Source organism: Lipotes vexillifer, unplaced genomic scaffold (genome assembly GCF_000442215.2).
Source record: "Lipotes vexillifer unplaced genomic scaffold, Lipotes_vexillifer_v1.1 scaffold370, whole genome shotgun sequence".
NCBI lineage: Eukaryota > Metazoa > Chordata > Mammalia > Artiodactyla > Lipotidae > Lipotes > Lipotes vexillifer.
This window is the reverse complement of record NW_006772699.1, coordinates 2,670,737-2,697,602: the sequence shown is the minus strand read 5'-3', so window position 1 is coordinate 2,697,602 and position 26,866 is coordinate 2,670,737. Positions and strand designations below refer to the sequence as shown.

Sequence of the window (26,866 nt, the reverse complement as noted above, 5' to 3'; positions counted from 1 at the left end):
ACTTGGTAAACGAGAGTTGTTACGATTAATTCAAGTAAAGCTCACAGCACGGTAAAGGTAAGTGTTCAATAAACGGTAACTGTTATTATTACAAGGTACACTTTGCACGGAGAATTTTATGCACATTTATCTCCTAGAAAGCGATTAAGAAATGAAGACATTAGGGGAAAATCTTGTCCTCTAGCAAATGTTTCAGTCCTAGCAGAGAGAATTCACCATCCTGTTGCCCTGGCAAGATACCTTAGGACCCCCATCCACCATTCCCAGGCTCTCCTTTGCTTTATTCAGCCATCCTCTCTTTCAGTAAATACTCATTAAGCACCCACAGTGAGCCTAAAGGAGGAATGGAAATACCTAAGCTGTAAAAAAAAATGGCTCCAGCTCCTGCCACCCTGGAGCTTACAGGGTAGCAGGGGAGATACACATTAAATAAATACGTACACAAATGATTATTTAGGGACAGCTACAATTTGTGTTGTGAAGAATGTGGTGAAAAGGTATAATGGGGGTCCTGATATGATGTAGCATCAGAGGTGTATGTGAGGGAGGAGTCATTAGAAAAATTTCGTGAGGAAGTGCCATTTAAGCTGGGACTTCATGGATGAATAGGAGTTGGCTGGCGGATGCCTGAGAGCGGAAGGAGGAAGCAATCCAGGCAGACAGGCATTTTGTTCCGAGGCCCTGTAGCCACAAGGTGGCTGGCTCACTAGGGGAAAAGACACAAAGGTAGTAAATTGACTTACCCCCAGACCATCCACTATCAAAAGCCCTCAGCTGGGAGGTTGGAAATTGGAGAGAAACCCAGGCCCCCAGGAACTGTGTTCTCAGTTGCATCTGTTATCTCTTCCCTTTCAGGCTCTCCTTGCCTGGTGGCAGAGACTGCCAGGTCCCAGACCCTGACCCCGAGGCCAAGCGAACCAAGGTTTTGGCTCAAATACCCAGAAGTTGCCGATGTGGCTCACTTTTCCCACATGTGAACTTCAGCCAAGACACCACGACAGGGACTCTGCCCTCTGAATGCCCTCGGATGCCTCAATCCTGTCCCCATCACTCGCCACTGGGTTTTGTGAGGCTATTTAGGCAGATAACTTTCCCTCACTGAAGAAAAGGGAAACGGCATGAAAGAAAACAATGGCCCCAAAGGAAGAATACGTGATTGACGTAAGTGGGGATGCTCCCTTAGGAGCATCATGTATCATCAAAGAAGCCAAGCCCCAGGTCATTTATTTCTCTGCCCGTTTACATGAAATGGAAAGATATGTTTAAGTTTCCTGTAGTTTTACACTGCAAATTGACGCTCCCAGAAAGGAAGCCGTATGTTCCAGACGTAGCAGGTTTCTTTTGGAATTCACATGTTGGCAGTCTGGCGCTATCCCCTATATGGTACTTTCATTGTCTTTTTGTTCAAGACAGCAAGCTTCTTCCAGGATCAGAACTGCCTGCCAGCCTCCCTTGATAAACAGCCCACCAGCTCTCGTGGTCGATCAGGTTTAATAATTAGCCTAACTCCTTGTTTACCTAAGTGGCAATTACCCCTGCAATGGAATAATATTTTAACTGCAGGGGAAGCATTACGGAGAGCCCCCCAATAAAACCTACTGGCTGGGAATGGCCAGCAGAGCTGCCCATACTCAGAGGAGAGGACCACTCCACCCCGGCTGGCAGATCTCTGTGTCTGAGATGCTGTCATTAGATGCTGCTCCAAAGACCTAAGGCAATGTGCCCAGGAGAAGTGTGTGGTCCCAATCCTTTCAACTGAGGCTCAATGGCCCAGCAAAGTATGAAAGTGAGGCCTGTGCTTCTGAAGCATAACAGTCTGGAGTCGGTGGAGCTTGTGAAGCAACCTCACCACCGCAGGAGCAAATCTCAGCAGGTGCGATTTAAGGAAGATGGCACCAGTAAGACTCCACCTGCCCCAGCTGAGGTTGACATCCAAACTTCTGACGACCCGGCTGTAATGGGCAAGACTCAGGCCTCCGGGCACCATCACCTCCCTACCTCCTCACTCCCCTTCCCCAGGTCCCAGAAGGTAGGGGGCTTTCGGCACATCGCCATCCAAACCTCCCCCAGTCTCAGGAAGCACTTCCCAGTTTTCAAAAGGAAGAGACTCACAGCTAGCAAGTCCCTGGTGGAAATGCAGACAGCATCCCAAAGTGCCATCCAGGTGAACGGCAATCTCTCTGAACAGGACATTGTGTCCTCTGACCTTGCCTACTTAAGGCTGTCTCGGCATCTTGAAGATGGGCCTCAAAGGGTCAAGGCGTCCCACCCAGTTCTCCCTAGAATGTCCAAGGTGCAAAGCAATGGGCCTGTGAGCATATGTTTGGAAGCAGGGACACGGAGGGCCTCAGGGAAAGCAACAGCTGCCATTCAGGTCCCAGATGATATTTATCGCAGCCCTACCTGGGCAGGTAGAGAGTCCACTTTCAGCCCAGACAGGTCTGCTGAGATTAGCAACTCCATACCCACTTCGGTTGACATGTGTCCAGGTGATGGGAGCAGAGTGCCACCGTCAGATTCAGAAAGACCCCTCTCCTGCTTAAATGCCACCAGCGGGGCCCACCGCACGCCCGGCACAGGGGAACTTAAACCTGAAATGCTTCTGCCCAAAGATAACCCTGACGACAAAGACCTTGGCCCACTGTCATCTCAGTCAAAGGGAACGTGTGTTCCCTCACATCCACAGACTCACAGCTCCCCTTCGCCGGGCTCCCACAGCCGGCCAGCCCAGCCGGGGGGAGTTTCAGATTGTGCTTCATCGAGTAACAATCACCAGGATCTGCAGTCACTCAAAACTAACGGTGAGTCAAAACCTGCCCCTGTGTGTCAGGAGCAGATGGCAAAGAACCCCTTCCAGTCACACATCCCAGCGTTTCAAAACTGTCCAGAAAGCGATCACCTCCCATCCTCTCTTCCAAGGAGGGAGACCAGACAGCGGGGCACCACGGAGATGGGTGCGCTTAATCCAATCCACCTGGCACGGGGTGAGTTCTGCGACCTCCAGGGCAGGCTGCAATCCGTGGAGGAATCTCTGCACTCAAACCAAGAGAAAATTAAAGTCCTTCTGAATGTAATTCAAGACTTGGAGAAAGCTCGAGCTCTCACAGAAGGGTAAGGTGGATTTTTTTTATTGGGTTAAGTCACTTGCCGGGATAGGGGCAGAGAGAGAGCACTGGTTTCCGTTAGTAAGATGTCTCCAAAATGTTTGAGATTCTGTTGCTTCCCCAAATTGTAAGCAATGGTCCCCCTTTGTTCTGACTGGGTTTCGCCTGGTTGTAGGCTTTGGTGGATTTCCACGGTGATGTGTTTTTGTTTCCAGATGTCAACAGACTGCAGAACGGGGGCAATGAAGCAGCAGAGTCAAAAGTGATTTTTATTAAGATGTGAGTCCAGCTGATAAATGATGGGGGAAAATGATAGCATGTAGGTGCTTCCCCCACCCCCATCCTTGAAGCAAGGTACTGCATTTGCACAGTATTTTAGTTATTTATGGGTTTGTCACAGAGGACTTGAGGTGGCCACTAAGCTTACTGTTGACCTTCCCCACCACTGACCACTTTGAAGGCTTGGGCCAGTCCATCATGGACCAGCTAAATGGAAACTGAAATGAGATCACAATTTTGCAAAGAGAAAAATGTCACAAAATGCTTTCCTGGATGACTCAGCATCAGTCCGGGGAGGGGAAGGCAGTTATTTGTTTAGGTGTGAGTTGTTCTTTCCTTGAAACAGTGCTCTCTAAAGACTGAGAAGAAGGAATGGCCAAAGCTAATCAACAAAAGGGCAGGAGAGGGCAGAAGTAATTAACTGGCCTTTGCTGATATGGATCAGAATCAACATTGCCTTATAAGAGAGAATCACTGTGATGATACAGAGAGAAATGCACTGAACTAAGGGATCTGGAGTCTTAATCATCTTCCTCTACTCATTCGCAAAGTCTCTCAGTTTCCCCATCTATCATGCGGGGGTAAGAATAACTGGCTCATCTCATAGGGTTATTGTCAGCATGAAGAAAACCCAGATGTCAAAGTGCTTAAACATTTATAAAGCACTCTAGAAATGTGAGGTTCTATTAACAGGGGTTTCTTGTTTCTGTGTCTGTAATGGCCAGGCTTTGGTGCTCATGAGAGGGGCAATGCTGTGCTGCAGGGAATGAGTCTGTAGAATGCGTGCATCCCAGGGGGATTTTGCGCATAGATTTATCTAGCAAATGCTCTATCTTGCAGGCGCAACTTTTACCGAACTGGCCAAGATCTCAACAACTGCAGTACCTGCCAGAACACAGCGTGCATCATATACAGGTACCTGGCCACAACCGAGGCCTGCTCTTTAGAGCAGAGAAGTTGCAGGGTCCACAGGACATTCTTGTAAGCTCTCTTAGGCACAGAAATTCAAGAGAGGGGCAAAGACAGGAGGCCTTTGAATACCTGAGACTTAAAAAGCAAGGTGTCTAACTATGAAATGTTAACGTCTGGTTCCAAGGCAGGCATTGCTTTGTTTCCTCACAACAAGGTCTATGAGCAAAGCCGCTTGAGATCATCATCCCTCCACTTACTGAATACCGAGTACAGGCGCCTTGCTAAGCTCTGCACGCCCGTTTGCGTCTCGTTTCACAGTATACCTTGTGAGGTAGGCGTTAGCGTCCTCAGAGAAGTTCAGCCATTTGGCTCCACTCCCATAAAGCATTTTCAGAGAGCAGGGGGGTGCTCTCCAACCAAATATTCAGAGTCTTGGGACTCAAATCCAGATCCTTCTGATCCCAAGCCCTATGATCTTGATTGTTGTACCACAGAGCCTCTTCCTCCACAGTAGCTATCACATGCCAACAATTACTATATGTCAAGAACTGTGCTAAGCACTGTGTATTCATTTCTAAGTACATTGTTTCTTTCCAGCAGGGGGTAAGGTTGCTGCAATAGAGTGAATTTTTATAAGTAATAGAAGGGAAACAGCATACAGTTGGAAGAGCACTAAACTTGGAGTCAAAATCCCCAAGTCTACGCCTGCTTACTTGTCTGGAGCTCAGTTTCCTCATCTGTAGAGTGGGAACAATTATCCCTCTTCAGACTTGCCATTAGGAACAAATGAGAAAACATACCTGAATGCCTTTTGTAACGGTAAATTTCTGTACAAATCCAAGAGCTTATTCCTGTTACTACTGGAAAAATCAACGCCCCTTTAGCTGGAAGTCTACTTTCGGTGGCACACTGGAAAAGTGGTCTAAAGCAGTCATTTCAGTTGATGGAATCTAACTTTGTTTAACAAAAGTGTATATGCTTTGGTTTTCTGTATTATTTTCTCTCTCTGATGAGAAAGGCAGCTAGGGCCTGAGCAAACTGAAGCCCAACTGGGCTGCCTGTGCCTTCTTTTTAAAATGTCTCATTCCTTCTAGCAGAATCCTGAGGTTTCATCCTGGCAAGGGATGGGGGCCTGGTAGTCAGGGGGCCCCTACCCTTAGGTGAGGCCTTGGGCCTTTTCTCACTGAACTGTCAACACTTTATACCCAAGAGCCAAAGGACCACAAAGTTTTTTCACCAATAACAATAACAGGAGCTTCAGGACCTCTCAGAAAAAAAAAATGCCCTTTACCCTGGCATGAAATATCCCCTCTTAAAAGTGGGCTCTGGAAAAGGCTTGTGCATTGGAAAGAAAAATTAGGGAGTCTCATCAATTGCTTACCTTTTGCTCCTTCTTTTTTTATATCCCCCATCTTAAGCAAATTTCCTAATCACCAGGAGGACAAAAATCATTAAATGTCTAGACTGTTAGGGAGGACAAAAACTTTTCCTCATAAACAAATATAATTATTTTTAACGAACTTCCATTTAAATTTTGAAAAGTCTCTTTTTCAGCAGCCAGATGATGTATTTTCTATTACCTTCAGATGACTTTTTATTTAGCTTATGTAAGTGGAAAGGACAAATGTTTATTTTCCAATCTACTATCGAGTTTCTTGCCCTGGCCTTCGGCAAATCGTTTCTGGCCTCTGAGTTCCCTCATCTGAAGATTGAGGGCCTTTAATTAGATGGTCCCTATGGTCCCTTTCAGTTCTGACATTCTGATGTTCTAGGCTGAATTAAAAATAGTAATATTTGGCTAAACTACAACCTTCCAACAAGTCTGAGAATGTTTGCATTTTTCTAGTACTTACTTCAAATATCCCAAGCAAACATTCTAAATTTACCCCTGGATGGGCTGGCAAACCTTTATCCACACATCCCTTTCCAGTTTTCCAAGAAAAGCAGCCATTGCATGCCTCTATCCCTCATTACCATTCAAAGCCAGACTGTTCTCCCAGACAGTATCTATATCATTGTATCTAAGCCATTGTGAAGGAACAGGCAATTAGTTTGATGAAAGCAAAGAGATCAGAACAACATCTCCATCACAGTAACAGTGGGAAGATGAGAGTTGTCATTTTTTTTTTTTTTTTTTTTTTTAACATTTCAAATGACTTCAAACCCTGTGTGGTATCCTGGAAAGTCAGATCTTGCAAACTAATAAATAAATGATGTGAAATACTCATCCTCGGGCCTTGTTAAGCTGCAGTCTCTCCCTGATGATGGATGGACCGAGTGCACGTCTTTTTTTTTTTTTTTTTTTTTTTTTTTTAACATTTCAAATGACTTCAAACCCTGTGTGGTATCCTGGAAAGTCAGATCTTGCAAACTAATAAATAAATGATGTGAAATACTCATCCTCGGGCCTTGTTAAGCTGCAGTCTCTCCCTGATGATGGATGGACCGAGTGCACGTCACTGAACATAAAGCACATGGATGCATGATGGATTGCCTGCTGGGTCTTATTCTCTGGAGATGTTGCTGCTAAGTTAGCAATCCATAAGGTTTTCTAAGTGGCCCCATCAGCCGAAGCCTATGGCTATGCTGCTTGCTTCCATCAAGACACGTGGGGTCACTGGTTCTATCCAACTCATTCTCTCTGCTCCAAGAGGAGCCTTCTGCCCACCCGCTCCTCAAAGCCTCACTGGCATTCTTCTTACCATGGATCACTGTGATAGATCCTACCTCACCAAGGAGCACAGCACCAAAACTAATGCCCAAAGATTCCATGTATTCTCAGGAGTACACCAGGAAGAATGAACTCCTTGGAGTTTTGACTGCCGTGGGCTCCAAGGGAATGGAAGGGTGTGGGGATTGGCTCTATGACTCAAGCTGGTTCCAGGCTGTTTATACCCCCAAACACTCTCCTCACCTCTCCTTAGCATTAATCCTAGGACAAGCTACTCAAAGGGTTTCTGCCTGCCTCCTGCAGGTACCTAAGATTAAATAGTATTGAATTACCTAGTGAGAAGGTTCTCTTTTCAAATTCATTTCAATTCTTCTGATTTACCCAGAGGGAAAAATCTGAGTTTGGTGCTAGAATGTCTTCAAAACCTTTCTAATGCTTACTTATCACACTTCTTTGCCAAGAGTGAGCATGTTTCATGTTCATAGCCATGGGCAAGCAAGAGTACGCAGCCAGAATGTAATCATTTCTAATTCTTTATGGAAGACTTTAACTTTTAAAACTAGTCCCCCTACCTACTCACTGTTAGGCACGTCTCCATTTTCAAAAGGTATATTGCCTGTTTTGTACAAATGTTTTTAAGTCTAAAAAGTGAATTGATCTAGAGAGAAAAAAATTATTGTGCATGTGGTATGGGGAGTTTCACAAAAACCATGAAGGTGGTGAATGAATGACTGCAGTTTTGGAAACTGTGCCTTAAGGAACCAGCTCCCTTTCCTCTTCTCAAGGACATGCGGTCTCTCCAAGCCATATCTCTCCTCCTTCCCTCACCCCGTTCTCTGCTCCTCCAGCCACATCTGCCTGCACTTCATCTTCACGTTCACTCTAAAAATAACCACAGAACCTCTCTGGAGGTCTCTGACTACACCAATCATGCATTTATTTTATGGATGTAGCTCCCAGGAAAAAAAATCTGCCTGGTTTAAGTTGTAAAATGCCTCAAATGTTTTAAGGGAAAAGAAAGGGAAGTCTTTCTCAGAAAAAAAAAAAAAAAAAAATTTCTTCTATCATCCAAGTGTGTTTCTTAGAAAATGGAAATAAAGAGCAAACAGCAAACTTAACCATTTTCAGTGGGTGAAGGGAGAGGCTGGCCATGTAAAATTTGAAAGGTGCTAGAGGGGAGAGAACAACAGAAGAGCACTTGTTTGCTCAGGGGTCTATCTGGACAGGCTGTCTCCTCTTCTCATCCTTAGCCTCTGTTCATGACTTCAACTGCACTCATGGATTTTCATTTTAATTTCTGTGACATCAGCTTCCCCTATCTTTTTTATGAGTCCTCTCTCTCTCTGTCTCTCTCTGTCTCTCTCTCTCTCTCTCTCATATACATTTCAAGACCCAGAATGACATTATCAATTCTCTCTTTCTCCAAAGTGGTAGGTATTTCAACTGACCTTTGACTAGTTCCATATATATATATATATATATATATATATATATATATATATACACACTACCTACAGATTTTTCCATTTCTATCTTGATATCTCAAAGGTACCTCAAATTCTCCACATACCAAAACACACTTCTTATTTTCCTCCACAAAATTCTTTTCCTATGTTTCTTATTTTGCTCAACACTGTTAACCACGGTTCCATAAAGAAACTACAGTCCCCACAGTGCCTCGCTCCTCTCCTTTACAACACACATCAAATTGGCTACTGATTCCACCCTCTCTCTCTGGTCCATAAAGGCTCTCATCATTGGTCACTTAAACGCTAGCTGGCCTTTTTGCCATAGGTACCTTTTGCCCTGTCCCAAGTAATCCTCCACACAGATTGCTAAATTACCTGAAAAGAAGAATCTGATCATGTCACTCCCCTGCTAAACAATTTTGTTCCAGTTCCTGCTGTTTCCTTTAGCTAATTTTTCAAAGCCCTTTGAACATGATACTAACCTTCTTACCTGCTGGGTCTCCTATTTCTCCCCAGCCACAGGGAACTACTCAACTGGCTTCATATACTGTGTGTTTTCTCATGCATGTTTCCTTATTTCCTGAAATGCCTTTTCTGCCCTGCTTCGTCTGGAAATCTCCTAGTCTTGCAGCTTAAAAGTCAGTTCCTCTGAATAGCCTTATACTCCTTCCCAAGAAGGACCCCCTTGGCACACACATTCCTCGACTATACCATTTATCCTACTGCATTGTAATGCAGTGTTTATGAGTTTCTTTCCTTCAGCAGATGGCTAGTATCTCAAAGTCGTGGGCCAGTGTCAACACATAGTTGGTGCTCAACAGAATCTTGTCAAGGAAGGAAGGGAATGGCTATACTGACTAGGGGAGGGATGAAAAACAGTGGTGGGCTTGAGACAGCTATTCAGATGCCCCAAAATCAAGTCAGTGTGACTATTTGTGTGTGCCCCTACCCTTGGGTGGGGAAACGGAAGGCCTTAATTAATCAAATGTTCTTATTAGGGAAGGAAGGCTTCTGTGCAGCAGGTCCTCAGAAGATCTTTTGGAACTAAATTAAACGACTATGTGTAGTACATGGACTGTCAGTTTTCAAACACCTGGAACACTACAAGATGAAACCTAATCAAATCTTCCTTCGATGACTCAGAAAGCTTGTTGCAATTTCACAGGACATTGAGATCCTCGTTCATCATGGCCATCCAACATTATTGCCCAGTACTTCTGTACTGGCTGTGGTAGGAAAGGCGGTTTGATTTGTGGAAAACTGAAAACTCCCTCCAGGCTAATGTATCTCCCTTCTACGGTGTCTGAACTGCACCAATGATCTCTATGGAAGAGGGAATTAAGGCATTAGGTCGGCATCAAAGGCATTTGGTAAAGCATCAAAACCCAGTGTAGTAGGCAGAATAATGTCCACAAAAGATGCCCACATTCTAATTCCTGGACCCTGTGAATACGTTACCTTTTACTTGGTAAAAGGGACACTGCAGGTGTGACTAAGTTAAGGATCTCAGGGCAAGGTAAGTAGCCTGGATTGTCCAGGTGAGCCTAACATAATCATAAGGATCCTTACAAGGGAAAGATGAAGGCGGGAGAGGCAGAGTCAGAGAGGATGTGACAACAGAAGCAGAGTTAGAAGTGATGTGGTCACAAGCTAAAGAAGGTAGGCAGCCTCTAAAAGCTGGAAAAGGCAACGGGCACATTCTCTCCTCAAACCTCCAGAAGGAACACAGTTCTGCTGACACCCTGATTTACAGTTCTGGAGGACTTCTGATCTCTGGACTCTAAGAGTAAAATCTGTCTTGTTTTAAACCACTAGATTTGTGGTAATTTGTTTCAGTAGTAATAGGAAACTAATATGCCTGGATTAAACCCTTATAATTCGTAAACTACTCCCATCCAACTGGAGGTCTGTTAACTTGACTTTGATGATCTTTGCAACTATGACAGCTAGGGGAAGACAGAGATCTGTTGGGATGAAGATTAGGGAAAAGAAATAAGAAGAGAGCTACCACTTACTGAGTGTCTATTATTACTGGTCATTATAAATGCCTTTTATTTTCGTATCTAATCCCCACAACCATGTGAGACAGATAAAAATACTCCCATTTTACAGATAACTGAGATAACTGAGGTTCAGGGACTTGCACACTCTTCAGATTAGACAATTGAGACTGAGAGAGAGAGAGAGAGAGAGGCACTTGCACAATTATTCTGAAACTAGTAAGTGGCAATGTCGAGACTGGAACTTAGTCCTCCCTTCCTGTTGGCCAGATTCTACAGCATGCTGCCTTCAGAGGACAGACCTGCTTGACGGGTATCAGGGCTCAGCAGAATGTTGTATGGCTGAGTTCTCATAATCCAAGGGCATCGTGAGGGTTTGTGTTTAAGATGCAGAACCTAAATAGTGTTCTCAAAATGTGATCCTGGGCCATCTGCATCAGAGTCTCCTGGCTATCTGTGAATGCTGGTTGCTGGCCTTCACTCCCCAAACCTGCCGGATCAGAGGGGTGGGGTGGAGGATGGGAATCTACAGGTGCAGCCAGTTTACTGGGAAAGCCTGATCCCAGTGAAGCCTGAGAAACATTCAACTAGGTAAAATTAGGGTCTTGAAGGGAGGAGGTTTCTGGTTGATTTATTAGAAACTTTTGTGACATAGAAAGCTCTTGCTAACAAAATAGCCCAGAAAGTAGCTTTTGTTTTAAACGCATCACTGGAAAGATGATTTACCTTTCTGCTTGGCTTCAATTACAGGGTTAGGTGGTCAGGTATAGACCTAACTAGGGGGTGCAGGTGAGAGTGGAGGCAAGGGAAAGGGAAGGGAAGAGGATGGAGGGGGGGGGGGCTTCCCAGACTAAGGAGGGTATTTTTGATGCCTCATATTTCCAATGAGAAGACAAAATGAGCTTCTGCCGGTCCACGTGGGCGCCCAGGCTTTCATTATGCACTACTTAGGGGATTCACTTGTAGCCTCTCCTCCCTCCCAGGAGGGAGGGGGGGGGGGCTTCCTCACAGACTAAGGGTATTTTTGATGCCTCATATTTCCAATGAGAAGACAAAATGAGCTTCTGCCGGTCCACGTGGGCGCCCAGGCTTTCATTATGCACTACTTAGGGGATTCACTTGTAGCCTCTCCTCCCTCCCACACTTCCCAGCTCCTCGGTCCTCATCTGAGATCAGGAACCGAATGGCAATCCCTGCTGAGCTTCCTCCTCCAATTAAGGTCCAGACCAGTTAGAGCCCAATTCTGCTCCCAGGCCAAGGGCCCAGATGCTAGGAACTGCCCTCTGGCGCGTCCTGGAGGAGCAGTTACAAACACCTGACAGGGTGGCCATGCAAAGTGCTGCCCAGGACCGCCCACCCCGCTCCAGGAGAGGGTGTGGTCACCACAGGTTCCAGAACCAGGGAATATGCGTGAAGCTGAACACCAGAATCCTCCACCACTTTCCTCTCCTTTCCTCAAACTCCACAGACCATAGACTGCTTTCTTATCATTACTGATTCCTCCACTGTTACAACTCCTCTGAGCAAGACAAAGAAGTTAAGGATATGCAAAAGGAGATTTGCTGCAAGTGCCGTCCTTTGTACCCGGCGACCAGCATCCCTGCTCTTGGGGTCGCCCCCTCACTGTTTTAATATTCGGAACTTCTCATAAGGAGTCTCTCTGGAACACAGGCCAGAGCTGTACAGCTGCGTGCCCTGTCGGAGAAAAGCCAGGCCTTCGTCTCACCACGGAAAGCAACGTGAGTTACCTGGGGTCGTGGAGTCAGAGGCGCTGAGAGCCTTCTAGAGTTTCCTTCTATGGTTAAGTCATTTGGCCACTGGGTCTCGGTCTTGCCTGCCACTTAAAGCTATTACTTAACCAGAGAAAAAGGCATTTTACTAGAAATGCAGTATGCACCCAGGCTTGTGACTTCAGCAACCAACTTTCCACGTAAATTATTTAGTATGTTCCTTTCGTTTGCTTAAGATGCCCTCCCAGCGTGGAGTCAAGTGAACTGTCAGAGCCTCGTCTTCCAGCCACGGTCCTCTCTCTGGCCAGCAATGAATTCCACAGTGAGGAGTAATTATAAAGCACACACCATGTCTGTTCTTTCTAGTAATCACAGATGCCTTTGCAGCGCTCATCCCACTGTAGCATGGACTGAGCAGCATTCATTTCAAATGCAGGAACGTGAATGTTAATGGCAATACTACCCAGCATCCCCCAAACAACTACCACCAAACATAACTCAAGCTCTCTTCTGGAAGCAGACATAAAGTTTGGGGTACATGTGGAAACCTCTCTGAGCCTCGACAGTTTGATCCCCAAGATATTTGCCATTAGTCCCTGTTCCTCTCAGTATGCTTATCCCTTTCTTCTTTTCCCTGGAGTGTAAGTGGACAGAAGTAGGATTTACAGCATCAGCAATTTATCTGCAATAAGAATGAAACCTATTTTAATGCATTAATAGCTGAAGAGGCTGAAACAGGTCATAAATATAAAATCAAGACAGCTGAGCATTTCACAGGAATAACAAATGGATGGCTGCTGGCATGAGGGCCACAGCTGACCACAAAATGACCCAATCTTTATTTCTCTGTCAAGTTAATGCAACAATCATTACCATTTGTTGAACCAGGCACTGTGCCAGGAATTTTGCTAAACACTGTACATGTATCATCTCTTTTCAGACTCCCCCAAACCCTAAAATATGGGTATGGTTATTATTCCCATTTTACAGATGAGGAAAACTGAGACTCAGAGAAGCTATGTGACTTGTCCAAGATCCAACAGAGCTAGGGCTTAAACCAGTCCTGCTTTCAGGAGACCTTCTTGTTCCTTTCCCTCTTACTTTCTGACCTTGCACAATCAGTGAATATTTGTGTTAAAGGTCTCTGAGATGACCTTCTCTTTCTAAGGACTTAATGTGAAGACATTCTCAACACAGAGCCACAGAACCCAGAGCGCAGACCTCTCTCACAGATAGCAATCAGCAGTGAGGTTTCTGCAGCGTGGCTCTGCTTATTTATGTGCCTAGAAGAGAACGTGCAATTCTCTGAGGACTCGTCAGCAGACAGTTGCCCGGGAAGGGGTGCACTTGCCAGCTTGAAATGGCTGTGAGTTGTGAAGCTTAAAACTGTACCCTATAAATAATGAGCAAACCGGTCATTAGGAGAAAGTTTTAGGAACAATATCCCTTACAGACTGGGGAAAAACACTAACTAAGGTTCCTACTTTCCCAGGCTGTGATTCTTCCCCAGAGACACTTTCCAAAGTGGTGTGATTTATTCAGGTAGACAGGAACCAAAATACCCGTGTTGATTCCATTGATTCTCAAAGCTAATTCTTCTAAAACAAAAGTTGTTGGAGGTCAATAAATCTGTGTTGCACCTGAGTTCCGTGGCAAGAGGGGCCACAGAAACACTCTAACAGAGATGAAGAGGTGGAGAGGGACTTGGAAGTGGTTTTGTCTTCAGGGAGATGCCATGGATCATTAGTTTCTCAGCCAACCTGCTTGGGGTGTACGGTTTACGACTCATCTCTTGATAAAAGAACAAGACCCGCCTGCTGAGAAGGAAGAGCAAAGGGCCCCTGCGGACCTCAGCAACCTACACCAGACCCAACATTGCACCGCCCAGATACTACCTTGAGTAAGCTGCCTCCTGTGGGGTGTCTGTCTTCTCTGGTACGCGGCCTCCCCATCAGAATGTCCCTGCAATCTGGAAACACTACGGCAGGGTGGGCTGGTCAGCTGGCTCACGCAGCATCATGCAGGCAGCCCAGCCCAGGTTGGGTCTGGTTCCACAGCGGGCTGCAAGTTCATTTAGGTGCATTAGGCCTTGGTCACCAGCCCCTCCCCTCCCCTCCCCACACTAATCTGGTGACCAGGATCTCACACAGATTGAAGACTGCTGTTCTTTCGATGCTGTGTATCTTCATGTACAAGCTTTGGAGCCAGGCAATCTAGGCTCAAACCTTGGCTCTGTCACTTATTAGTGTGTGCCGCTGGCAGAATATTTAACCTCCCCTTGCCTTGCCTCAGTTTCCTCACCTGTGAAATGAAGATAATATCCACCTCATGGGGCTCTGAGAATCACATGCGACGTGAGAATCACTAAACTTGCAGCATAGTGTCTGGAATATAGATTTCATCACAGAAATGAGAGTCATTCTCCTCCTCTTTCTTCTTCACCATTTAAATTACCACATGCCCTCACCTAACATGACCCAGATACTCTCTTGTTATATCTCTTTCTTCTTAGAGTAAGACCAGCCCTGGGCTAAAACATCTGATCCCTTTTTTAGGAAAAAACAGAGGACTAGAGGTCAGGAAAGCAAGCTGAGATTCTGATCATAACTTATGGTGTGACTCCCTTCACCAACTCACTTGTCAGCTGAATGGAGATAACAACCTTCCTAGACTCCTGAGCTATTGTGAAGATAAAATGAAAATGCAGATCTGGAGTGTCTGCAATCTGAAAGTGCTATATAAAAGTAAGAGGTTTCTATTGTTTGTTTCTGTATAAATTTTATCTCTTCGTGTCTCACCCAACTTCAGTTTGCCCAGCCAAGATGCTGCATCCAGAATCCGTCTCTGTTGTTTGCTTACGTTTTTACGCATTTATCTACTTTTTGCTTCTCACTGTTTCTTCTTCCAGACAAGCCATGACTTAGGCTTCTTGCTACTTCCAATTACCTAGAAAAACATCCTTCTGTTTTTCACCTAGCATGATGGCTGGAGCATTGATCTGTCAGCGAGATTAGTGAGGTGCCCTCAAGAGGGAAACCTGAAAGCTCTCTTCCATTCTTGGTCTACACACAGCTCACTTTCTAAATGCAAAGTGGCACCACGCACAGACATCTTGGCTGGGAAAGGCTCTAAGGATCCCCAGACAGTCCTGAACCAGGTGTCAGGTATTCCGTGCGTCCTCAGAGGGCCAACCTTGCAGACCTTGAATGCTCCAAACTATCTCAATGGCTCCAGGCCTGAATCCTGTATTATGACAATTTCCTGACCACCATTTACCACTCCCACCGCACCGTGAGCCAGAGCTCTGTACAAACTAAATATTCAGCACTCCTCTTCAACCCTGTGGATATGAATGGAGAAGATGGTAAGGGTGGGAGGATAGGTAGATTACGAGGAAAGAGAGAAGGGAAGGCTGGAAAAGTTACTGGTGTTCTACCTTGATACCAAACCCAAGGCAGGCATTTATTCCCCAGAATCTGCAAACAACCCTCTGCTAAGAGTTTGCTTGAATTCTCTCAAGCAGGCATTTTATTCCCTCTTTCGAGATGTTGCTGAAAGTGCTGTGGGTTGGCTAACTAAGAAGTTGAGGGGCATCTCCTCTTCTCGACCCAGCCTCAAAATGAAAGACAGATGAGAAAGGGCACTGCCCCCCTGGCCCATTTATAAGGCAGCTGCTACCAAAACAAAATATACGCCTTCTCCTCCCTCCCAAACTAAACAGTAGTTTGTCAAATGGATGGATAAGAAGAAAAGTGACAATTTTCCTTTATGTTAATAAATTGCCTAAAAAAAAATTAATCAATTTCTTTCCAAAGCACAGTTGCTTCTCTGTACTCTGTTATTTGCCTGGCCTTGAAAAGAAAGTCACCTTCAATCCTCTTTGAATTGTCAAGACCAATGGGGGCAGTTGCAAGAAGAGGATGGGGAGTTCCCTAAGTCCCAGTGATTATAATGGAAGCCTGTGGTGTTTCCATAGAAATGTAAAGAGCATATTCTTCCCTGAATGTACATGGAGGGGAGAGGTGAAAAGTGATGTTTCTGGCAAGGTATACAATTACTGAAGAGTTGAAGGTATGAGTGAGGAGGTGAGGCATTCAGTCCCTAAGACAGGAAGACAAGAGACTTAGTGGAGTGGGTAGAGACCACATCCTACATAAGGACATTTCCCGTTATCGTGTCCCATCTGCACAACTACCCACTGAAGTAGCTTTATAACCCCCACTTCCAGTTGGGTCTCAGAAAGAGAAGCAACTTACCCAAGGTCACCCAGCCAGTAAGCGGTACAGCCTTGGTTCAAACCCAGGAGTATTCCATTCGAGAGCCATTTCTGTATTGTCTACAGTGTGCTTTAAATTGTGAGCCAAGACAGACTTTACCTTCTCTCTCTTTTTTTTTAATAAATTTATTTATTTATTTATTTATTTATTTATTTATTTATTTATTTATTTAATTTTTGGCTGCCTTGGGTCTTCGTTGCTGTGCGCAGGCTTTCTCTAGTTGCGGCGAGCGGGAGCTACTCTTTGTTGCGGTGTGTGGGCTTCTCATTGCGGTGGCTTCTCTTATTGCAGAGCACGGGCTCTAGGCGCCCGGGCTTCAGTAGTTGCAGCACACGGGCTCAGCAGTTGTGGCTCGTGGGCTCTACAGCCCAGGCTCAGTAGTTGTGGCACACGGGCTTAGTTGCTCCGTGGCATATGGGATCGTTCCAGACCAGGGCTCAAACCCGTGTCTCCTGTCTGGCCTCTTGGTGCTGGTAACCAGTAGCTCTGTGTCCTTAGTAAATGCTAGCCAATATCAAGAGCTACTAGAGATCTTCTAGCCAAAGCTTAGGATTTGCCAGATCAGTGAACAGAAGTATCCACTGAGGCTCCCACTTCCAGGATGTACTGCCCAGCACTGCACCCCTCTTTGTCTCTGAGCCTGGGACGACGGGTTTCTGTCACCACTACCTGCAACTCACTCTCCCCAACTGAAATTTAAGGAGATGGATTCAGAGGCTGGGGAAGAGTTGTCTCCAGCAAACTCTCATTGCTTTAAGGAAGGACTTTAAAGCAGTGAGTTGCAAACTCTGATTCTTACCCTCTCTTACACCATTTCACAAGACAGAGAACATCTACATTCATAGTTCTAGCTCCTGAAATACCCCTGCCCTCTTTTCACCAGGCAGAAAAATAACCTTCATCCTAGAACATCAGCTGGAGCCAAAGAAAGTAGGCACCCCTTACTCATTCTAGGAATTTCCTCAGCTTTCTGGTATCAGAAATTTCATCCATCCATCCATCCATCCATCCAACCATCCATCCATCCAGCTGGTCAACAGTCTAAACATCCATTCATTCATCCAACCATCCATTCATCCATACAACCATCTATCCATTCATCCAGCCATCCAACCAACTATCCATCCATCCATCCATCCATCCATCCATCCACCCATGCATCCAATCATCCACCCTACTCTAGGCCTGATACTATGCTCAGTTACAGGAACATCACAGTGAGACAGACAGATGTGGATACTGCTTTGGGGGATCTTTCTTACCAGTGTGTGAGACAGATGATTAAACTAACAATTGCTTTAAAAATCTGCCTTGTACATATCTCAACTACCCCTGCTTTCCAGCTCTTCATCCATATATTCCTCCACCAAATTATTATGAACAACCACACAGACCAGCCTCCTTCTTCTCCTTATATGTGATATTTCTCTGACTTCTTAATTCAAACAAACAACAACAACAAACCACCTGAGTTTGTCAAGACTCACAGCAGTGTCCTAACACCAATTAGAAAAAATAGTTCTCTGGGTGAGTGCTCAGTGTCAGACCTCTGTGTCTGTCTGTCTGTCTGTTTACCACTCTGCCCCCAGCACCTAACATAGGGCCTGGAACATGGGACATACTCAGTAAATTTAGTTGGTTGAATGATGAGCTGAATATCATTCAGTGTTTGTTGGCGCCTGGCTCTGAGCTGAGTGTTGCACATCATTCTGTTGTTTATACTTCACTGAGATCCTATGAGTAGGTACCATGCTTATTCTGCAGATAAGGACACTGTGGCTTGAATATGAGAAATGACTTTGCCAAGATCTCACAGCTAATCAATCGTGGAGCTTTGCCTAGAAAAAACATAGCCTGCATTACTACACCCATTATTATAAGTCACCCAGCCAGGAGCAGGTCCCTGTGGAGGAGACCAGGGGGCACAGAAAGTAAAAGGATATAAGCTGAAGAGAAGAAAATCTGGTGGAAGCATATCAAAAATACAGAAACGAAATAGTCAGACACCCATCCCTGACGCTCCTTAAGCATGGTTATTCAGCCCCTATTACTGCTACTATTATCATCATTAATGTTATTACTACTAATATATTACGTCTTGCTCTTTGCTTTGCTTCTCAACGATGTGTCTTGGAGAGCTTTACACCTATGCTAACTTCATAGGATTCCTCAATACAGACATATTTAAATACTCTCCTTTAACGGGCATTTCCCAATCTCCATTCCTTTTTTTGTTATTTTATTTGTGTGTTTTGGAGTCGTTAATGTACAGACTCCATTGTATCATCTGTACACAGGTCTGTGAGGCAAACATGACACTGTTGGGGACCAGGGTTCTCAGGGCTTGAGAGAGTCAGAGACTGAAGCTCTGGCCTGCGTGCAGTGGGTTCTCAGGCTCCCCTTGACCTTTGAGGGCTTGGGAATCAGGCCAGTGGGCATCAGGAATGGTCAGCCCATCTGGTAAGTCTGGCTCAGCCTTCTCAGAACCTGGAGAGCCAGGCCAGGAAGACTGAATCCTGCAAACGTCCCTACAGACTGTGTATGTGCTCCCTCCACCCTTAATTGTCCACTTTCCTCCACAGGAGATTTACTTACAGAGGAGATGCCAGTGCCAGGATGACTGGAAGAAGGCTCTTAAGCTTATAGCTGTGTTTGTTACCTGGTTTCATACTAGAACTCTCAGAAGGCCCAAAGATGAGGAGCTAGCTTGGGTGTATGGAAAGTGGGGGAAATGCAGAGTCACGAAAGCAGTGCTCCTCCTTGTTTAGCAAGGAGGAAAATGAAATGTTTCATACGGAAGAGGAAAGACCCTATGTTGGTTTGTGATCTGGCATGACTGGCCAAAGCCTTCTACCCAGCAAGGACTAGAAAGGAGCTGTCATTAAAGGGACACTGTCCTGGTCTGCTATGCCCATGTCACCTCCCAGAGACCCAGGATCGGAGTAAGTGCCACCAAAAAGGCAAATCACTATTGCCACACGTGACTAATGAAGCCCCCAAATGGTACCTTGTCACTGGGCATTCTGAGATGGCTTACTACATGCCAGGAACCACTCTAAGTACCACATTTATATTCTCTCAATTAATATACATCTTAATTCCAAAGAAAGCCTTTGAGACAGGTGCCATTTTTATGCCCATTTTATGGATAAGGAAACGGAGTTGTTAGTTTTAGCATATAATCCTCTGGGTTACTTAAATACTTTATAATGAGGCAGTTTTCATGCATAAAATGTATGTAAAAAGAATGAACAATTAGGAGCATTAAATAAATGTGAGAGAGAGATTGGAGCCGTTTTTACTGGACATCTACTATTAGGCTGCCATGTTACGTGCTTCATTTACACTTAGTAACATGCCCAAGAGGAAGGCATTACAGATGCCAATTCAGTCAATGAGAAACTGGAGCTTCAGAGAGGTGGCACAAGTTCCTCGAGGTCACACAGCCAAGCAGCTACCTAAGCATCTGGGACCTGACCTCAAAGCACATGTTTTTCCATGTCAGTTGGACACTTGGTGATGCTACATCAGTATGTGCTGATTTGAATTTACTTTCCTTCCTTCCTCTTTGTGTTTTTCAGTGTAGAATATGACTTCCGGCAGCAGGAAGGCAGGTTCCATGAAGTTCTACAGAGTCTGGAGGAAGCAGAGCCAGTTGAGGAGGCATCACCCCCACCAAAGTCCCCGGCAGAGCCCTCAGTCCCTGAGAAACAGGACTTAAGGCGGAAAACCAAGAAGGTGAAGAAGAAATGCTTCTGGTGGATCTGAGCTCATGGGGACCTTTACCTCTGCCCTTCCCGAGGTGGGGAACCACTGCCCTCAGGCCTTCTCTACTTCTTAGCAAAGGCCCCAGGCTATGAGCCACTCGACCTGTGAAACCAGAACAACTGGGGCTGGATTAGCTGCCACTGGACACATGACCACACCTCACCTGAGTGCGTGCTGCTGCTTGCTGAGGACTTCACGGACCCGAGTGCCCACTTGCCTAGCTTCCTGTCACACATCCTGGTTTGTGAGTCTAGATTCCCACCATGGGCAAAACCCCCATCGCACTTTCCTACACCCCTTTAGTAACGCTAAGCACTTCCTGCCCATCCTGGGTTCATCGTCCCAAAGGAAAGAAACAAAAATGTTGTGCAGAGCAGTAAGATAGAGGAGGGTTACAAGCAGACACCCAGAGAAAAACAGATCCCCAAACTGGCAGTTTTCTAAGATATTGGCATATACATGAGCACAACAGGAGTGGGCAGGACGTGAGAATGCAAAGGTCACCTTGTGGGTTGGGTCCTCTTCATTTTTTATTGGTCCCTTGACCCCCAAAGCAAGGGTTTGTCATTTCACGCTGTGTGGACCTTAAGAGTCTGTGGCAGAGTAAGCTCACCACAGGGTATACGGGACTTGCAGGTATGACTATCCTGCAGTTGTGGCTACTCCAGCGCCCATCTTAAATCATCCTGCTTCTCAGTCTGAGGCCTGAGACTGCCTGGCAAATGGATGGGGTCTGGTTTGGGTTTGAACTTTTAAGATTGCACAGTTAATTTCTCTGCAACATTTAAGATCATGAGATCCAGCAGCCTATCTGTCCGCTTCATCTTACCAGAAACATAAATAAGACTAAGACAAAACACAACACTGGTTCTCGTCATTCTTTTGACAAGACCTCCACACATGTGGGTCCAGTCAAACTTGCATGGCTGAACAAACAGCTAAAGTAATATAATTCAGTAACTGCTACACACTCTTGGGGACGAGGGGTAGGTTGGCAAGGCTCATATTCCTTCTTGTTAGACTCTCTACCAGCCTGTGGTTGGATTGAGGCGGCTCAGAAAAGGGATCCTAAACTCAACAAGCATTCAGTGAGGAAGGCGCTTCATAATCCCCTTTGCTGAAGACTGGGTGTCTGAGTTAGAGTCTTTGCAGAGTGCAGCATCCTGTGTAAACGTGGGACATACGTGCCCCGCTGCAAATTGAGGCTAACTGAGCAAACCACCCAGACAGTTTCACCTTCCCCTGTCCCTGCGCTGCAGTGCACAAAGCTATTTCAGTGACAGCAAGAGGGAAATTTGGCAAGGAATCTTGGCTGGCACTATGAAATCTTGGAATGCCATTCAAGATGTTCTTGTTCTGTTTCTAGTGTAATGTTTAAACCCACAAAATGAGACCGGAATACATAACGTGAAGTTAGAATTAAGATAAATACACTTGTCATACCTAAGCCACGTTTCAATAAGATATGGTACCACTGGCTAAAAGCCACAGATCTTTTTGTACGTATCCACAAGATCAACTCTCAGTTGGCCCCAACAACCGAAAAGAACAGGACAGAGGATAATCCAGTAAAGCAAAATCATTGGGGATCTCATATAATTTTATCTCGTAGGAGCGCTTCCATCTTAATTTGCTTTGCTTCCGCTAATTTTCAAATTAATTTATGCTCCTGGGCGGCACAGTAAAATGGAAATAATCCTATTCCCAGAATTAAGACACCCAGGCAACAGAACAGTCTATTCCAAGGCCTGTTTGTCCATTCCCGAGTGGAGATATGAACACCTACTCTACCTGTTTTATAAAGTCCGTGCACATGCCAACATCAAATGGGCAGAGCCACCCAGAGCTGATCAGGATCATTTGTCAAAGTCAGCCTGTAATGATGAAGAGATGTCTGGGATAACTCACACAAAATGGATAATCCAACATTTGGGTAATTAAGAAGTGTATGTTGTCATACACTTAGGTTGAGGTGGCGGCCTCGGGATAAACCCTCAACTGAGTTAGATGAAATAGTGGTCTGAAAAGGTTGACATTTCTAGAGATAAAACCAAACAAGGCTATAATGATTCTATACCAAAGCACAACACAACATTGCTTGGGCCACCAACCTGAAACTGGGAAGGAAGTCTCTTCTGAAAATTGAACGTTTAAAATTGTTATGGGGGAAGTGGATTCAGTAAACACATCCTGCTAAACAGAAACGATCATCTCTGTGTTAAATTTCAAAAAGTATACATATACCAAGACTCTATATTCACCTACTCATGTGAAAATTGCTTCTTTGTAAAGTATTATGTAACATCTACCGTGATATCCTACAGAAATGCTGTACTTGAAGTTATCTGGTTTTACAGAGCGATACAAATTTAGCAAAGGTTGCTTTTATAAAATTGAAAGGTGAAAGACTGATACATCACCTTAAGTTGCAGGAGTTTATGTAGCTGCTTTCTCTGTAGTTAAAAAAATGTGTACTCGCTATACTTGGAACTTAATACCAGCTCATCTATAGAGCACCTTCTTAAAGACTACGTACTGATGTAAGGTTTTGTAAATTTCTAAACTGTTTTAAATGGGATATTATCTTTTGCAATAAACTTACATATTTTTCCTAGGTTTTAAGACTCCATTACTAGTTTGGGTTGGTTTGGGTTATAAAATTTAAACCTAAGAAGGATGTCCAATGGTCCTAATGGCAGGGAGAGTTTTCATTATAATCGCTTCTATATGTTTCCCAGGGAAACGAATAAAAAAAGAGCAGCTTCAGAACTTAGCACGGCAACGATCTCCTCAAGGCCCACATGCCCTGGGAGCCAGAGAGGCACTGTGAATCAATGATGCAATTCCCAGCTTCATTCAGACGGATACATATTCATGATTTTCATCATTATTATGCTCATATACCTGAAATGTAACTTATTCAATATTTTTCTTTAATTATTTTTCCCATAATTCTCTTCCTAGAAAGAGGAATAATTTCTTTAATTATTTTTCCCATAATTCTCTTCCTTTAAATCTATCACCACCATGAGAAAAACCAGTATGGTGTTCCAAAAAGAAAAGATGAAACCAAAATAATTTTTAAAAATTCTTGCTGGAGACTGCTGAGTGTTAACGGTGCTGAGCCTGAGACCAGCTCTCTTTGTTAAAAAGGGAGATCAGCAAATATTCAACACATGCTAAAGCCACTTTAACACCAAATGCATTTTCTACTTGACTAATCAGGATGCTTGAGAGAGAACTGAAAAGAAAACAACACTCCCATCACGTGCTTTAATGTTTTCCCTGTGCTGTCCATTAGCCATCTAAAACCAGGTTGCTTACCAATTTAGGTGGGAAAAACCTGGACACAGAATCGGAAGTCTTGGGTTTAATATTATTCTACTACCCTCTTTTTTGCAGGATGACCTTGGGAAAGTTAGCCTCTGTGAGCTGCTGACTCCTTTTCTTATAATGCTGAACATCACCCTTCCCTGACAAGGGTGCCTGACAATTAAGTGGCAGAGAACCTTGAGCATTACGGAGGGCACACAACAGGCGCTCAATAAATGTGTATTTATTCATCTGTTTATTGAAGTAAATTGGGGGAGAAGAGGGAAGATGCCTTTATGGGACTGCAATGGGTTTTCAGAAACAGGCTTAAGGTTTTCTCAGGGCAAAAAGTGGTGTTAATAAGGAATGAACTCTTCCTGGCCTTATTAAGACTAGAAACCATGACAATGATCGTTAAGTAACAAAGGCCTCAGCGAGCCAGAAGAATACGCAGGCATGTCTAGCACAGAACAGCACTCTGGGGAATGAAGGATTCTTGCCGCGTGGAATCAAATACCCTAGAGGTAAAAGACACTGCAAGGGCTGGGACCCTGCCATTTGAAGCGTGAGGCAACTAAGAGAGGCTAGATAGATGGTGCGTCCAAGGGCTCGTGGAAATCAGGTGGGAAGGCCGTGCTGGGAGCAATGTGGTGGGTGGGTGCAACGTGTGAAGGTCTACCAGACACCAGCACCCAGGGTAGTTCCAGGAACCACTGGCACTAGACTTGAGACGCATTCTGACCTCCAGGTACAGTTTCTTTCTTAGCCGATCAGAGGCCTCAATATAGCCTTCACTTGAAAAGGCTCTCATTTTAAGCAGCTCAAGGCAACTTGCTGGATGCTAAAAACGTATTTCTCTTTTTAAGTTCCAAGAAACATAGATGCTTTGTGATCATTATGCCCATCAAGCATAGCTTGCAATAAACAGAACTAAAAGACAAATCCACACCCAACACTCTTTGCATTTGGTGAAAACCATGTTTGACCGGCTTAAGGCTCATAACCCCTTTGGGGTACTTTCATCCCAACTTCATCCCCCTTTTCTTTCCACCAGCTTACAGCCTGAATTCCTATTGCTCATGTCTATCACCCCTAGTCCTGAGGTTTCCCAAATATATGATTTCTTCCTGCATCCTCCAGGATCCTCAGCCCAGGAAGAACCACCTAGAGTCTGGTTTTCTCACCGCCAGGCTAAGCCGGCTTCCCAGGTACGTGCGCCTCTCCACTACCGGCCTCCCGCTGCAAACCCCCTTCTTCTCTCAGCCGGCCTTCACAGAAGCATCCCACCTGGTCTCCCCATGCGCACGCCCTTCCCTTTCACCACGTAGCAGCAAAACCAGTTATTGCTGAATTTAGACCTGACCCATGTCACACTCTGGCTGTCACAATCTGGCGTCCTGATAAACTTGGGAAGTCAGACTAGGTCTGTCACTATGGCTCAGGAGGTCCCACCTGGCTCTCCTGTGGAAGTTCCCATCACAGGCCCTTTCACTGTCTGCTCTACAGTCACAGTGAGTCACCTTGGGTTCCTCAGAACCACCATGCGAAGACTCCCTTAAGGGTCTGTACACACTTTTCCTTCTGCCTGGGACAGTCCCCACCACACCACCCTCCCTGCCCAGTTTCCAGCTCTGCTGGGGTTTCCCAAGTAAGGCTTTCCAAGACTACAACCACCGCTGCCCCAGATCATCCCAAATATCCCTCCTATACACTCACCTGGCACCAGGGACCCCTCCATCAAAGTCCTCGGTACAGCTGTCCTTGTACATACATTTATGTAATTCTCTGCTGAATGTGTTTCTCTCTCATTAGCGTATTATCTTCCTAAGGTAAGAATTCTGCTTATTTTTGCTCACCTTTGAATCTCCAGCACTTAGCACAATGAGATTCAAATATTTTTTGCAGGGATAAATTAAAGAATGAATTGGATTCAGTGGAGAGACAGGAAGAAATGATTCCCCGTTTTTTTCCCTTATCTATGTACAGGCTCTATCTGTGCTGCCAGGAGCATCTAGCCTTCCACAGATTGGGGCCTTCAGCAGCTAATGTGGCCAGTTCTTCTAATTCCACTGTGGTCCACATGGCATTCAGGACTCAGGAACATCAAGCCACTACCATCTTCCTCCACCATTTATCTTGAATATCGACAGCCCAGCTTAACCTTGTTTCAGAACTTAATTAAGTCCCAATGCATTTTGCACATTTTACCAAGATACTGCCTTACCGTATGAAAGAGAAAATTAGTTTTGAAATTAAAGCAGATTGTTAACTACTTTTGCTGTAATGTTTCCATTAAAATGCCAGAATTTATTACATGTGACCTGGTCCATTTCAGACAAAATGCAATTTAAAGGAGACAGGGTCTGTCTCACTAAAGAAGCATTTGGGGCAGAGCATTTTGTCTTGACTTAAACCACAAATAAAATAAAAAGACAATAAGCATCACACCAAAGGATTATTTACTTCAGAGCAAATAAAAGCTTTATTTATTTACCTTGTAAAAAAAGTTTTTGGCTGCATTGGGTCTTTGCTGCTGCGCGCGGGCTTTCTCTAGCTGCAGAAAGTGGGCTTCTTATTGCAGTGGCTTCTCTTGTTGCAGAGCATGGGCTCTAGGCACATGGGCTCAGTAGTTGTGGCTCATGGGCTCTAGAGTGCAGGCTCAGTAGTTGTGGCACAGGGACTTACTTGCTCCGCAGCATGTGGGATCTTCCCGGACCAGGGCTCAAACCCGTGTCCCCTGCATTGGCAGGCGGATTCCTAACCACTGTGCCATCAGGGAAGCCCCAAATGAAAGCTTTATTATCATGGACGGCTTTCACGAATTCTCAGAATCCATAACTAACTATGGTATATTAAATTTCACTCTAACGAAACCCATAATTTTTTCTCCTGGCAAAACCTCAATATATATTTCTTAACTCTTCAGCCAAACACAGTGACCTCTCATCCGTGCTTGGGCCTGGTTCCCCAGGTAGCACACGCAATGTTGTGATACCCTGGTTATGCTGATAGAAAAGCCTTCCTCCTGAGCCAAACGGGCTGAGTCATTTTAACTGCTGAAATCAAGAGGGGTTCACATAGCTCTTCCCCCGAGCACACCAAGCCCCAGTGAACCTAATCCCACATGCAGAGCTCCCATATGCAGGATGGACAAGGGAAGTCATGTGTTTTTGTCATTGTTTTTCGTTTGCTTGTGTGTTTCAAGGTGAAAACAATATGCTTTCTGCAGTTAGGGATCAAAGAGAGCAAAATAAAAGCCATGCAGAGCATCAGCACTTGCAAACTCAGACCCCAGACCTGATCCTAATTCCTGGAGCTGATCCCTCACTCTTCTCCACTACTAC

The 26,866-nt window shown here is 45.0% G+C and overlaps 2 protein-coding genes across 2 annotated transcripts in view; one reads left to right on the top strand and one right to left on the bottom strand.

Moving 5' to 3' along the window:
• Positions 1–26,866, bottom strand: part of DOCK2 (dedicator of cytokinesis 2) — a 424,501-nt gene that overhangs the window by 197,892 nt on the left and 199,743 nt on the right. The window lies entirely within an intron of this gene.
• INSYN2B (inhibitory synaptic factor family member 2B) lies at positions 1,766–20,210 on the top strand. Its single transcript, XM_007447827.1, has 3 exons — positions 1,766–3,111; positions 4,224–4,298; positions 20,024–20,210. The coding sequence occupies exons 1-3, from the start codon at positions 1,766–1,768 to the stop codon at positions 20,208–20,210; spliced, it is 1,608 nt and encodes a 535-aa protein (XP_007447889.1).